A 14,863-nucleotide genomic window follows, 5' to 3' on the forward strand; every position below is an offset into this window, starting at 1 on the left:
CCTGCCTCTCTCCTCTGGTCCCTCCCCTGCAGGTGTCTGCCCTTCTGCTTCAGCCCCAGAATCCCCTGGCACCTGCACGCTCCTTCCTTCACTGCCTGGTATCTCCCCCTTCCTTCACTGCCCCTACCCCATTTGCCTTCTTTTTCCCTAATGCCCACCCCCTCACCACCGTCTGCCCCCATTCCCCTCATGCCCTTGTGCCCTCACACATGCCTTGCTCCATCTCCACCTTCCTCGTGCCCACCCCTTCTTTCAAGCCTTCTCCCAGCACCTCCCCTTCCCCCCTGTAGCTCCCAATGCCCTTAACCTCTCCTCTCCCAGCATCACCCTGTGCTCCCTCCCACTGACACCTCCCCTCCTGCCCTTTTCCTCATTATCTCCATTTGGCCCCCTGGCATTTGTCTCTCCTGCACCCCTGTCCCTTGGTGCCTTCCCTTTTCTTTTTCTGACCTCCTCCCCTTCCCTCCCCTCCCCTCTGTACAAGCTCCTTCCCCCTATTTTCCCCCCTTCCCTTCCCCTCCCCTACCTGGCTTCTGCCTTCCAGTTTGCGGGGCTGCCGGAGCCTTTTTTTAATCCGGCGGTTGCCGGCCGTGATGTCACGACACCACGTCACGTCAGCGTCCTGGTGTCTGCTGGTGTGTCACCCTCTGGCTCGCACCCCACCTCCTTGTGCTGGAGCTGCATGCAGGCAGCCCAGCGCCAAGAATCGCGGCACTTACCCCTCTCCAGCAGCACTCCACTTTTTCACCTGGCCGGCGGCTTGTTAGAAGGGACTACCAAAGACCAACAAGGCACCATAGATGAAAAGATTGCTTGGTTCATTCATGCCACAAATTCTTCTTTTCACATTGTTAACAATAAACACCTTAACAACTCAACCAAAGACCAGGCTACACTACACCTGGTAGAGCAGACATTGGTGTAAGATTGTCAGATAAAATGTATGAGAAGGAATGTAAATGGTGTACAAGAAATACAGAGGGGAAGCTTGTTAGTTTGATGGGTGGAGTAATATACACAATGATTTAGTAATATGTGCGTCTATACAACAGAAGATGGAGTTGAATATCTTTCAGAAACAATAGATACATTGGGAAATACCCACACAACAGAATATTTAAAAGAAATGGTCGTGAAAGCTGTACTAAAATGTGAACAAAAACTTAACTGTCACACACACAGTTTTGTCACAGACAATGCTGTAAACATAGCAAAGATGAGAAGATACTTAGAATAAATGGAAGGATGCTCCTTAATATATGGCTGCAGTGTGTCTTCTCCAGGAATAAAAGAAAACGTTGAAGTCACCAAATACTTCTGTAACAATCATTTAGGTTGAGGGTCTCGCTGGACCAACTGTTTCCCAGCACTGCGGGGGCCTTGGTGTCCCCGGGGGATGGGGAAGGGGTGGAGGGTGATGAGGGTGTGGAGGAAGAAGCAGGAGTGGGAGGAGGAGCAGTAGCTGGGGAGGCAGAAGGCACTGGAGCAGCAGGAGACAGCATGCTCTGTACCAGGGTCTGCAGGTGCTGGCAGATGGCACGGCCCTGGGCAAGCTACTCCCGCTGGAGCTGCAGGTCTTCTTGCACCCAGTGCTGGAGGGTGCAGTGCAGGGCTCACAGTGCCCCCAGGTGCTCCTGTTGGTACCCCTCCACTGCAAGGGTGGTCCTGCGAAGCCCTTGGGTGCGGGAGGATGTCCCGGGTGGGGTGGTGTGTTCTGCACATGCACCTGGTGCGGCTGTGAAGAAACAAGAGAATTGGTCAGTTATCCTTGGGGACACAGTGGGTGAAGCCTGGCCCCCCTCTGCAAGGCGAGGATGACTGTGCCCTGCACCATCAGAGCCGATGTGCTTGCACTGAGGCCATGTTTGGAATGTCCTACTATACCTGGGAGTGAGAGCTACTCAAGACCACACCAATGGCCCTGTGCTGTATGCAGCGTTGGCCTGAGCCATTTTGGTGCCCCGGGCCCAGGCGCGCGATGCCGCCCCCAGGTGCACGGCGCATGCGTGGGCCCGCCCCTGGGGCGCATGGCGTATGCACTGTCCGGCTACGGCCGCTGGCACGCAGCCCAGGGCCCGCCCCCGGGGTGCACGGCACATGCGCTGCCCAGCCTGGCCCGGCCACCGCTGCTGCCTGCAGCCTGGGGCAGGCCGCGCCTGACCGTGCAGGGCCCCGCGGCCGTGGGGGGAAGGGCGCTGCTGGCCAGTGCCGCGGAGATGGGGGGGCCGGCGCTGCGGGAGCTGGGCATGTGGTGCCTGATGGCAGCTATGAGGGATGCTCTGCGCCCTTTATAGCTGCCATCAGGCACCCCCTATAGGTTGGCGCCCTGAGCAGCTGCCCCGCTAGCCCATCCCTTAGTCCAGCCCTGGCTGTATGTAGTCTGTGTAGCGTGGCCTTGTAGAGGGAGGGCGTCCTGCTGTCCCCCACCCAGGAGTCAGGAGACTGTCGTGCTTTTTCATACATATACGCATGTGGCTAACAGGGTGTTAGACGGTGGCCGGAGCAGTGAGTGGTCTGTGAGCCCTATCTGATTGTATTTCTTGGGGTGTTGGGACGAGTGCTGCTAAGCGGTTTAGTCCCGCAATGGTTGACAACCCCGTTGCCAATTGGGTCGGGTAGGCAAAGCTGTTTCCCAAGACAACCTCCACTCCAGTCAAAACATACTTCCATCTCTGTCTGGTGGAGGGTAATGGGCCAATGTAATCAATTTGCCAGGTTGCCCATAGTGTTTTTCCCTCTCGTATTCTGGCAAATCGCTGTCCCTTGTTAATGTGCTTTCGGGTCTCAGCACAAAGAGCACAAGCTTGTACTAAGTCCCTAGCTTGCTGATGGGTAATAGGCCACCCCCTGATATGTGCCTGCCTCACCAGTTCCTCATTCCCTGTATGCCCCCAGAGTCTCGTGTAGCCATGTGTGCTTCTAGACTGGCAAGATTTTGCGCAAAAGTGTCTGCTTTTGTGCAAAAACTTGCCAACTGTCTACACTGGCCGCTTGATTTTGTGCAAGAGCACTGACGTTCTACTGTCTGAAATCAGTGCTGCTTGCGCAAATGCTTTGATGCTCCCGTTCAGGAAAAAGCCCTCTTGCGGAAATGATTTTGCGCAAGAGGGCCAGTGTAGACAGGCAGCTAAGACATTTTGTGGAAAAGCAGACTAAACGGAAAAAAGTTTGGAGACTCCGTAGCCATAGTCAGCTCCTGGACTTCCTGGTAACCCGAGCCCCCTTAAAGCAGACGCAGGCTGCTGAGGTCACGAGGCAGGAGCCCTTCTTGAACCTCTGGCCACAGCTCTGCCACGTGGCCCCTACTGTCCCCAACAACACCCAAGACCACGATGGCAGCTCCAGGGGGGGATCAGGCACCCACACCCCCAGCACAGGAGGACTCCAGGGCCAGAACGCAGACAGCACAGGAGGACCCAGCAGGGCCATCCAGCCCTGGAGCAAGTCTGGGCTAAAGTCAAAGAACTGCGCCTGGGCTATGTCCAGGCCAGCGAGGGCCAGGGGGCAGGAGCCGACACCTGCCCCCACTACCGACGGCTCCATGCCATCCTGAGCCAGCCAGCACCGCAGGGACCGGACGTCCCCGTGGACACCTGCATGCGCCGCATGCGCCCCCGTCACCAGGACCACCAAGGCAGGGGAAGGAGACACCAGCAGTGGGTCAGAGGACGAGGCCAGGACTGCCACCCTGCAGGCCCCCTCCGGCAGCCCTGACGTCTCCCGTGCGTCCTTGGAGGCCGGGGAAGGATCCACCGGTGAGTGTTGCACTTTGCACTCACAAGGGCGGGGAGGGGGAGCCAGGCGCCCGGAGTGGGGAGGAGGAGAGCACATCACTCAGACCACATGAGCTGCATGGGCTGTGTAGCATTAGGCAATATGCAGCATGTGCAACCATGTGTCTGCAGCAGGCAGCTCCAGGGCACGCCTGTGACCGTGCTGCTCACAGACATCCGGCGGGACCGGGGGGAAGGGTGGATGCCAGTTGGAACCAGCCAGGGCCCCAGGGGCTCAGGCCAGAGCCCGCACCTCCGTAAGGGTGCAGCATGCAGAATGGCACACTGTCCTATGCCTGGCTGAGAGGCACAGTCAGCTGCTCCTGGGAAAACCGCAGCATCACAGCCCGTGAGCGTGGCCCCCACTGAGCCCCTCGCCTGTTCCCGGTGCCTTGGCTGGCCCCCTGAGGGAAGTCCCCACTGCGGCCACACATGGGCTAAGTGTGTGAGGGCTAGCGGGGTGCAGCTTCACTTTCCTGCCATAGGGCATAGGACATTCCTGTAGCTCCCATGGTGAGGTATAGGTGGAACGGGGCATTGGGATGGATTGGACCCAGAGCTTGATGTGTGTGTATCTCGCTTATTAGCTGCCGCAAAGCTTCCTCATGTGCACTTCCTCGGAGGTGTCTCCCCCTATCAAGATGTCATCTATGTATTGTAGGATTTGGACGCTCAGCGGCATAGTTAAACCGTCCAAAACTTTTGATAGCGCCCCATGGCAAATTGTGGGGGAATGTTTGTACCCTTGTGGCATACGTGTGAAGGTATATTGAACACCCTTTCATGTGAAGGCAAATCTATCCCTATCTGTGGGTTGCAGGGGAACCATGAAAAACATGTCCTTCACATCTAGCACAGCTAGCCACTGTTTGTTCCATGTTTGTATGTTGTTCACTATGTCTACAATGTTGGGGACTGCTGCTGTTAAAGGGCCAGTGTTCCTATTTAACTTCCTGTAATCTATTGTGAGTCTCCATTTACCATTAGGATTCTTAACTGGCCATACTGGTAAATTGTACGGGGAGTGTGTCCGAATTAATATGCCCCATTTCTCCAGGTCTCTGATTAGCTCTGTGACAGGAGTTATAGCTTCAGCGGGAATATTGTATTGTTTTACACTGGTTACAGCTGATGGTGGGAGGGCAGGAGTTTGGGCTAGCAGGTTAATGTTATAGAAGGGAGCTCTTCCCTCATCCAGGACTGTTGCACTGGTTTACAGCCAGCTCCAAATGCCCACCTTTCCCCATTAATAATTCCCTCTTTGCCCCTCAGGATGTCCATGCCGAGTATGTTGGCATTCCCGAGTATTATCTCGTGCTTGGGGCTGTCAGTAGGGGGTCAGGGGGATATTTAGCTTTACTTTGACTAAGAGATAAGGCACGATAGTGCCATTTACCCGTGACCAGTACCTGCTTCCGGCCAGCAGGTGGAGGGCCAGGAAAGCTTTTTCGTTTGATCATTGTTAGTTGAACTCCCGTGTCTATTAAGAAAAACACAGCAATTTTATCATTAACTGTTACTGAGATTCGGGGGGTCTTTGTTGGAGCATTCCTCCTCTGCTGATTTGAGCTCATTAATGCAGAGAAAGGTTCGACCCCCTCCACTTAGTTTCCCTGGTCGATTTCAGCTGAGGGCGTCAGCTCACATAATTGCTGCCATAGTGGCATGTAGAGGGTATCTGAGCCTGGGAGAGCGCTAGGAATTACAGCAGTCTTCCCCCGCTCTATGCCCTTTGAGGAGGCCAGGAGCTGTAGTTTCCCAGTTGGCAATCTGTGTAACAGGTCTCTGGGATATCCTAAATCCAGACACTTTTTCCACAGCTTAATCCTCTGTTCCCTTTCCTCAGGAGTGGCCTCACATCTGGGCTTAAAGCCCCCTTTCCTGTCTCCAGGGTCCCCTTTCAAGTGCTGTACCCTCACTTTAGTCTGGGGCGTCTCATCTTCTCCAAGCTCTCGGAGGTCCCACTGCAAAGACTCAAATAATGTCTGGTAGGAAGGTCCCTGGTCTCAGGCAAGGTTTCTCATGGCTAGTGCTATCGCTTTATAGGACCCGGGAGCTCCCTTCAGTATAGGTCTCATGTCTGCTACTCTGACTCTCTGCTCCCCTGGGCTCTCTTCCTCCTCTCTGTTCCCAGGACCGTCTTGGTGAAGCATAGCCACTATCGATACTGTTTGCAGGGCCTTCCTAAGCTCATCCTCATTAGTCCACGGGGTGCTAAGGGGTTCGCCTCTATCGGCGTGGTGGATTCCCCGAGCCCATGTACAAGCAAAAGTCCAGATCGATTTTGGACCTTCCCCAGGTCTGGGGCTAAGGAATACCCCTGCGCCCAGATTCACTCTCTTGCACTCTTGGGAGGACAACTGTGTGTGACCAGCCCCTGTGTCCCATATTCTAGTTAGCCATTCCACTACTCCTTCCCCGGGCTTCTTTATAAATTCGTCCTGCAGCTTTTTAAGCTCTGCAGGCTCATAGCTCCGTGTAGTCCTACGGGTGGGTCATTCCTTTCTACTATTACTATTATCCCCACTGGCTGAGGGAGCATCACTATCTTTATCCTTATTAGCCCCCTCTCTGGTTCCATCTGCCCCATAGAACACATCTTCCTGGAAGGTGACAATAGGTCTCATCTGAACTGCAGACTTCCTCATCTCATGGGAGGGGTGAGTGAAACACTCATCCTTGGAGGAGTCCTAGATATCTCCATCCCACTCCTCCGGGTCTAACCAGAGAGCAGCCTCCACTTTGGCTCTGTTAATGCTCCGTGGTTTGCTCTCTATTTTTGGTCTCCGTTCTGCTCCCTCCTTTTCTACCAGTGGAACGAGGCGCTGTTCTATTGGTGCACATCATTATTCAGTAGCCGTACCCGGGTGTCTAAGTTCTGGCACCATTGCAATTACTTATTTCTCTCCCTCTGGACTTTCTCTAGTTCTGTTCCTAGGTCCCAGTGGCTCTTATATGCTGCCTGCAGCACACCTTTTAATAACCAGATGCAGACTCCCTTTCCTCTCCCCTTCTTTAACTTGCAGGCAGTTCTCCACTTACAAAACTGCAACCACAATTCTTCAGGATTTCCCCAATCCTTTTCTAACATTTGTTTATCCCATTTTGGGTCGCCCCAACCTTCCTCGGCAAAATTCTTTTTTACTTTACTGAAATCAGTATTTACATGACTGGCTTCATGTTGCTGTATTTAAACTGATAACACAATCCTGCCGACTACGCCAATTCTGTTAGCCAGTGGCCAGGGCAGTGAGTGGTTTGTGAGCCCTATCACACACCCGAGTCTTCAACTGCTAGGACAAAAGTCCTTTCGCAGCAGGCAGCCAGGAAAGCTGACGGGCGCCCTAAGAGTTTGCCCCGTGCAGGCGGCACAACCCAACTTTGATTATTGTCAAGTAGCAGAGGGGTAGCCGTGTTAGTCTGAAACTGCAAAAGCGGCGAGGAGTCCTGTGGCACCTTATAGACTAACAGAAGTGTTGGAGCATAAGCTTTCGTGGGCAAAGACCCACTTTATCAGATGCATGTAGTGGAAATTTCCAGAGGCAGGTATAAATAAACTTTCTTGGTATTCACACCTCCAGATCAGCTACTAGAAGTGGGCCTCATCCTCCCTGATTGGATTCACCTCGTTATCTCTAGCCTGATTCTGGCCTGCATATTTATACCTGCCACTGGAAATTTCCACTACATGCATCTGACGAAGTGGGTCTTTGCCCACGAAAGCTTATGCTCCAACACTTCTGTTAGTCCAGTGGTCCCCAACCTTCAGAGGCTCCCGGGCGCTCGGGAGGTGGGGCCACTCACGCGCCGGGCGCTCGGGAGGTGGGGGCCACTCACGCGCCGGGCACCCGGGGGCGGGGCCGCTCGTCCGGGGGCACGCCAGGGTACTGGGATGCCCTTGCACCCGGCGCCGGCGTGTGCCCTAGGGCCGGGGCTGGGGCCGCCCAAGAGCCTTGTGCCATGGGCCCGGGGCCGGCGCTGCCGCCCAAGCCACGCGCCTGGGGCCGGCACCGGTGCCGCTCGAGCACCGTGCGCCCGAGCGCCTGCATGTGCCCCGGGGCTGGGGCCGCCCGAGCGCCGCGCACCCAGCGCCGGTGCATGTCGCGCACCTGGGGCCGGCGCCTCCTGTGCGCCGGGGGCAGGGCTGGCCCAGGTTGTCGGCGGGCGCCCACGAATGCCCCGGCGGGAGCCATGGCGCCCGCGGGCACCGCATTGGGGACCACAGTGTTAGTCTATAAGGTTCCACAGGACTCCTCGTCACTTTTAATTATTGTGTGGTTAAATGCCATTCCACAACAGTACAATAAACAATCCAGCATTGGCTGTGCTGCTCAAGAAGGGAAGGGAGATTCTATTGGGAACTATTGTTCCTAAATTTGAAATGTAATGTTTTCCAAAAGTTAGTCTTTCAGAAGGATAGCCATGTTAGAGTATGTCTACACTTCATTCCTCTCAAGAGAGAGGAATGAAAATGCAGACATCCGAAATTGGAAATGAAGCGGGGATTTAAATATCCCATGATTCATTTGCATAATCGCATTATGGCACTATTTCAAAATAGCGCTATTTTGAGAGGAAAAATGGGGTTATTTTGAGATAAAACCCTTGTCTCGAAATAACCCTTACTCCTCAAAAAATTAAGTTTAAGGGTTATTTCAAGGGAAGGGTTTTACCTCAAAATAACCGTGTTTTTTCTCTCGAAATAGCGCTGGAAATGTCCTATACTTAGCTTTTGATGTCAATGAGGTGTTAAATATAAGGAACATTGGTTTATAATGGGCAAGCTAGTTAATGCCTGTTTTCAGGCCTAGGGAAACTGTGCCAAATTTGCGTGTGAAGGTCAATTCAGCACTCTCTCTCTGTAGTTAGCTTGTAAAATTCTTTTGTAGAACATTAGTTACTTTTAAATCCATTAATGAGTGCCCAGGCAAGCTAAAATGTTCCCATTTCTGGTATCTTACTTATCCTTTGTCCTAGAGATTGTCCAGTTTGGCCAATATACATGACAGAGGGGCATTGCTGACATTTGATGGCATATTATCACATCAGAGGCTCCTACAACTGCACATCTTCTAATATTGAGACTAATGTGGTTAGGTCCTATGATGGTGACACTTGTGTAGATTTGTGAACAGTGTTGGCAATGGGGTTCATTGCAAAGGTAGGTTCCTGGGTGAGTGTGTCTGAGGTGTGATGTGCGACTACTGGAAAGAATTTGCTTCAAGTTAGGGGGTTGTATGTAGGCAAGGATTGGACTGTCTCCCAAGGCCTGAGAGAGTGAGGGATTTTTTTCCAGGATAGGTTGTAAATGGTCAATAATGCACTAGAGGGGTTTAAGATGGGGCTGTAGGTGATGACTAGTGATGTTCTGTTATTTTCCTTTGTTGGGTGTGTCTTCTATAACAGAACCCCAACATCACAGATAAAGAGCAGCATGGGGCAGCAAGCAGGAGCCCCCTGTGTGGGAGTCCAGCTCAGCTGTTCCTCATCTCTCACAAAATTCTGAGATTATATAGAGGTTCTGATGTTATGTCATCCTCATACATTCCAGTGTGCACTGCTGAACTACAATATCTTGGCTAATTTAAGTTTGACATTTCTTGCTAATTGTTATTGGGATTATTATTGAAGCCTTTGTCTTGGTTGGGAGGCTTTTCTTGGGCATCAAGCAGCTTCAGCTCTTGCTCTCAGCAATTCCAGCTCCCTCCTAAGCAGGGTTTCCAGTCAACTGCTCTGCTGCTGAAAAGCTAGGTTCTCCTTACTTAAGGTTGCAAACTTTTCCTACTGGACACTATTTGTGAATAGCATCCAGTCCAGAAAGCTGGCAACCCTATCAGGATCTTACTCCTGTAGCTGGGTTATTATGCCCTGGGTCCAGCTGACTTCACTACTGTGCCACTCTTTCAATTTTATTATATGTCTTGTGATTTAGTGATAGAAATGTAGCCGTGTTAGTCTGGGGTAGCTGAAGCAAAATGCAGGACAATGTAGCACTTTATGATTTATACACGTTATGATCACACACTTTGTGATTTAGTGTGTTTCTTAAGGTCTCAGCTCCTGGAAACAAGAGATTCAGTGAGACTCTCTCTTTTTTTCCCCTTGGCCACAGAAATATGACCCACGCGCAACCTACCAGCTCCGGGCCCAGGAGGCAATCAACCCCTCTCCCCCCAAATATATTTTTAAACCCTCATGATTGGATCCTGCGTCATCCCCCACCAGCCTGAGCTGCTGAAATCGGCCAAGGCCCCCACCCTGAGCCATCTCCCACTCTCCCGTGGGGTGACTCCTCCCACTCGCATCAGGTGACTCTCCCGGTGCCGAGCGAGAATTAGCACGAAACGCCCCTTCGTGCCCCGCTTCCCCCGCCCTACCGGTGCTCTGCCGCTCCGGGCTCCCGGCGGCTGCCCCCTCTCCCCATGCCGTAGGGTTCCGGCAGCGGGAGCCGCCCCTGCCGCGCTCGCCTCCGCAGCTCGAAGCCGGCACTTCGCCGCAGCCAATGAGGCATCAGCAGCGCCAAGCTCGGGTCAGCTCGTCCCGCGCGGGATTCGAACCCGTCCGCGTCGGCGGGCCCGGCTCAGCATCTCCCCGCCCCTCCGCGGTCTCATTCCGCGGGTGGGGAGCGAGTCGGGCAGGCACCGTTGGGTCAGCGGCTTCGGCAACGGTTAGTGAGCATGCGCAGATGGCTGGTACATGCTCAGTCCCAGGGAATGAGCCGGGTCCATCCGACACTCTCCCCGTCGGGCACGCCCATTTTCTGGCCCCTCCCCCGACCCTTCGGGAGTTTCCAGGATCCTGCCCTGTGTTGAGGCAGACGCAGCAGCTCAGGCGGCGAATCATTGTCCCCTCCCTCCGCCCACGGTAAGTACCATTGGGGTGGGGGGCGAGATCCGGGCTGTGTCCCGTTTTGTGCACCCTCGGTAATGACTGGTTCCCATCCCCCCCCTCACGGCTGCAGCCAATGGGCCGTTCCGCCCCGTCTCCTGGTAGGCGGTGGGGCTGGCAGGGGAGGGGCCCCTAGTATGGGACAGGCTAGGCTGCGGCCACTGGGCTGGCCCTCAGGCGGGGCCGTGCTGACCAATCCTCGTCCCCCCCCCCCCTTCCGGGGAACCTGGGCCAAGCCGGCCTCCTGCCACAGGCCGTCAGAGCCAGCACAGCGCCTCCACCCATCCAGGCGGTCACTCCGCGTGGAGGGTGCCAGGGTGGTGCTTGCGCCACGACGTGCCCTGCACCCCTCTGACCCCTGCGGTGACACAGCCCTTGCTGGATGCCACAACGCACCCTTTGCTGTGCACCACAACACCCCCCTTGCCACGCTCCCTTGAGGAGCCCACAGCACACCCCTTTCACTGGGCACTGGAGCATGTCCTTGCTGGGTGCCAGGATGCTCCTGTCTCTCTCTGGCCTTCACTTTAAGCCGTGGCAGAATCCTGTCCATGTCTGTGGTGTCTGCCATATTGGGGTGTCAACGCGCTTGGCACACACCAGCGTGGGAATCCTGCCCTGGCCCTGTGTATCAAATTAAATAGTTGTATAACTGCATACAAAATATTATCACCCTCTCTCTTACTGTGATGCTGGGGTTGAAGGAGACTGATTTGTTACACAGCTGTTTAAAACAAATAGCTGAATAAGTAGGCAGGTAGGGGTTTTCTCATCTGCAGCATGGAGACTTGTTCATTTCAAAACTGCACCAAAGTCTAGACGATACTAACTCTCTTGCGATTACAAATGACATAGAAAGTAACCAGAACTGGAAGAAATGAGAAAAGCAAAACAACTTTCTCCTTTTTGTTTTTTCTCCTTTTGTTTTGAACAAGTCAACAGCAGGTGGTGCAGAGCCAGTTTCTCTTTTGTTCAGTTTCATTTCCTCTCTGACTAGCAAGTGATGACATTATCCTCACGTTCCAAGTGGAGTTCATACATATCCTTTCTCCCTAGTCCCTAAAATATGGCGTTTAACAGTCCCAAAATAAAAGAGAGCTGCTGGTGTTTTACTATCTATGTAGCTGAAATTTGAAAGTAGCAAATAACTAGACTAGAGAATGCTGTGTTAGTGTGATAGTCAGCATTTTGGCCAACACATAATATTGAACTGGAAGGTCAGCAGTAGGGAGCCCTGCAGGGCTGGCAGGGCAGCAGACTGCCTGCGGCGAGTTGCTGGTGTGGCCGCCCAGCACACGGTAGCGGGGCTGCCCAGCAAGGCTGGGAAACTTGGCATCTGGCTGCCTGGCGGGGCTGGGAGCTGCAGCAATGGTAGTAGTGGCCCAGTGATGCTGGGAATTGCTGCTGTGGCAGCAGCCCAGTGGGGTCCGGAGTGGTGTCGCACAGTTGCCTGGGGGATCCAAGAGCCCCGGTGAATGGCTGCTGCAGGGGCCCAGAGTGGCAGTGTGCAGCTGCCCCTGAGGGGGAGGGGCAAAACCCCTGATGTGTGAAGAGGGGGTGGCAAGAATCCTAGTACACAGCTGCCTGGGGGACCCGAGAGCTGTGGCGCACAGCTGCCTGGGGGATTGGCAGGGTGGCAGACCTTGCAGCAGGTGGGGAGCCAGCTGGGAGCCCAGCAGGCAAGGCTAGAGCTGGAGGGGGACAGCGGCGGGGGGGCCAGAAATGACCACCCCTTGTCCAGCAAAATCCCTCATCTGGGACTGTTTAGGTCCCCATGCTGCCAGACCAGAGAGGTCCAATCTGTAGATACTTCCATGAGACATATGTTCCTCCCATTTATGTACTCTTGATGTCCACTTCTGTACCTGCATGCAAACTCCCATTTGGGATTTTTTGAATGTAACACAGAGACAAACATTAAAAATGGGGAACAACCAATTTAAAAAAAAAAGAAATATCTTTAGAAGGGAGCTGCTTTACTTCTTTTATCTGAAATTGACCAATTTTAGTTTAATGAATGGATCCTGGTAGTACCCTGGTGAAGTATAATTGCACAAGGAAACTGAATCACAGAAAGGTTTGGTGCCCAAAGTCACACAGCATCTGTGTCAGAGCCAGGAACAGAACCCAGGTTCCCTGACTCCCGGTGCCAAGTATGAACACTTACAAGAAAGTTTCCTTCATTATTATTTTGCAGTTTCATTTTACACTATTGGAATGCTCTTTTCAGTCTGCAGATAAATACTAAATATTATTTGCTAATGTAGGAATTTTTTTCTTCATAGTGCTTAGCAAAGTGGAGGTAGTTCTGTGATTTAGATAATGCTGAACAGTGTTCTGTGTATGGGTCTGTAAGAAGACAAACTCTCCCTAAAGAGCTTTCTATCTAACTATTTCCTGCAGCTGGCTCCACACAGGTAGACACATGTACTCTGGCAGATCCAGTTCCAGGCTGTAGCCCTAAATAGACAGCATACAGGAGCTGGAGATAGATAGTACAAGCCTCTTTCTCTTTTCTTCTATTATCCCTTCTTTGTGTGGCATTTGTTTTTATCTGGGCTTTTTTGGTCATAGTTAGCCTTTATGTAAGGGATGTCAATGTGGAGCCAAGTACACGATTACCCAATGAGCCTGGGCATATGGTTAATCCTATTGACTACACACGCTTCCCCCTCCCTGCAGCTGCCTCTGTGTCAGAGGCAACGGGGGGGGGGGGGGGGGGGAAGGGAAAGCTGGTGATTGTGGGGAGCCATTGTTACCTCTCTGTTAGAGGAGGCTGCTGCAGAGCAGCCGCTGTCCACAACAGGCCCAGGCTCACCATGGACAGAGGCTGCTCCGTGGGATGCCAGCGCACCCTCTGTCTGAGGGGAGCTCAGCAGCAGCTGATTTTTAAACTAGCTCCCCTTGCAGATCAGCTCTCGCCTGCCACCCCGCACTGCTGTCTCTGACACAGAGGTATCAGCATGGAGTGACAAGGGGCTCGCTGGCAGTAGGGCCAGGAGCACACTGACTGCTGGCCCCACCCCCGGGGATATCGAATAATTGTGTAACCGCTAAAGTTTAATGCAGTTACACAATCATTCAGTTACATGATATCTAAAAGAGGGATGTCAGTGTATAGCCGAGTAAGTGATTAACTGATAAGCCTAGGCTTATCGATTAATCCTATCAACTATACACATCACCACCCCTTGCTGTCTCCAGGGACTATCGAATAGTCGTATAACCGATAATATTTTGTATGCAGTTACATGGCTATTCAATTACACAATATCTAACATCCCTAATCTAATATACCTACTTCTCTTACATTTTACAAATTATACTTTCTTACATTTTACTAATTATTTGTATTAAGATAATGCCTTGAGTCCCCAGCTAAGATCATGCCTCAATGAGCAAATAGTTAGAAACAGTTTCTACCCCAAAGAGCTTCAAAATAGGCAAAATAGATATTGGTGGGAGGGGAACCAGAGGTAACTTGCCAAAAGTTAAACTGCAGGTCAAGAATAGACCCTTAGTCTCCTGATTCAGTCCAGTGCTCGAGCTTTCCAGCAGACAGTGCTGCCTCCATTTTATGGATAAGAGGACTGAGCCTAAATTACTTGTCCACAGTCCCAAAGAAATGTGAATCAACAACCAGGATTTGAATTTAGGCGTTCCTGGCTCTTGGTGCTGCATTTGACTGTGTAGCTTCTGTCTCACTCATGCAATACAAATACATTTTTAAATCCACATACTCTTGGACAAATTAAAAAGGGCTTTCTCTGTCCTCACAGGTAGTAGGCTACAGTGCTCTCTGTGTGACATCACCAGCAGAGAGCATCTTGAAACATTGCGCCTCATGGGAGCTAGCTGTTGCTGAGGATCTGAGTATCAGGACTTGCATGACAACTGAAAAAGTAAAGCTTATAGTTCTCGTATATTGAATGAACCACTTATCTGGGCTTGTGGGGAAGGAATTTATAATTTTATGGGCAGATTGTACTGACTGAATTTGAATTATGACTTTAATTTGCATATAACCTTAAAAACTCACTGCAACTGTCAGATAAGAAAAATGAGACAATGTGGGAGGTCAAAAGAGGATGAGGAGGAAAGTGTTGGAAGGCTCAAAACAGGAAAAAAAAAGCTTAGAGGATCTCTGTGACAAAGCTAGGGATTTCATATTTTTCTAGCGTATGTAAATTGGGTGTTGTCCT

General features: G+C 52.2%; 1 protein-coding gene and 1 long non-coding RNA gene across 4 annotated transcripts in view; one reads left to right on the forward strand and one right to left on the reverse strand.

The window, feature by feature from the left end:
• Nucleotides 1-799: 799 nt before the first annotated feature.
• On the reverse strand, nucleotides 800-10,290 carry LOC142826501 (uncharacterized). The gene is made up of 2 exons (XR_012900678.1): nucleotides 10,151-10,290; nucleotides 800-1,735 (listed from the first exon to the last, which is right to left on the reverse strand). It is a non-coding gene; the product is annotated as an uncharacterized LOC142826501 (long non-coding RNA).
• The window catches only part of PHF11 (PHD finger protein 11), a 30,319-nt gene continuing 25,731 nt past the window's right edge, over nucleotides 10,276-14,863 (forward strand). The window contains exons 1-2 of one of the 3 annotated variants that reach the window (XM_075919072.1): nucleotides 10,303-10,440; nucleotides 14,441-14,563. Coding sequence is in view for 1 of the 3 variants with exons in the window: in XM_075919070.1 (XP_075775185.1) it covers nucleotides 10,276-10,637 (362 nt within the window). In the remaining 2 variants the exon portion in view is untranslated. Of the gene's footprint in view, nucleotides 10,638-14,440; nucleotides 14,564-14,863 lie in introns of all 3 variants that reach the window. The other 2 variants (XM_075919071.1, XM_075919070.1) reach the window with 2 other exon arrangements.

This window comes from Pelodiscus sinensis, chromosome 1 (genome assembly GCF_049634645.1).
Source record: "Pelodiscus sinensis isolate JC-2024 chromosome 1, ASM4963464v1, whole genome shotgun sequence".
In the NCBI taxonomy this organism is placed as follows: Eukaryota; Metazoa; Chordata; order Testudines; family Trionychidae; genus Pelodiscus; species Pelodiscus sinensis.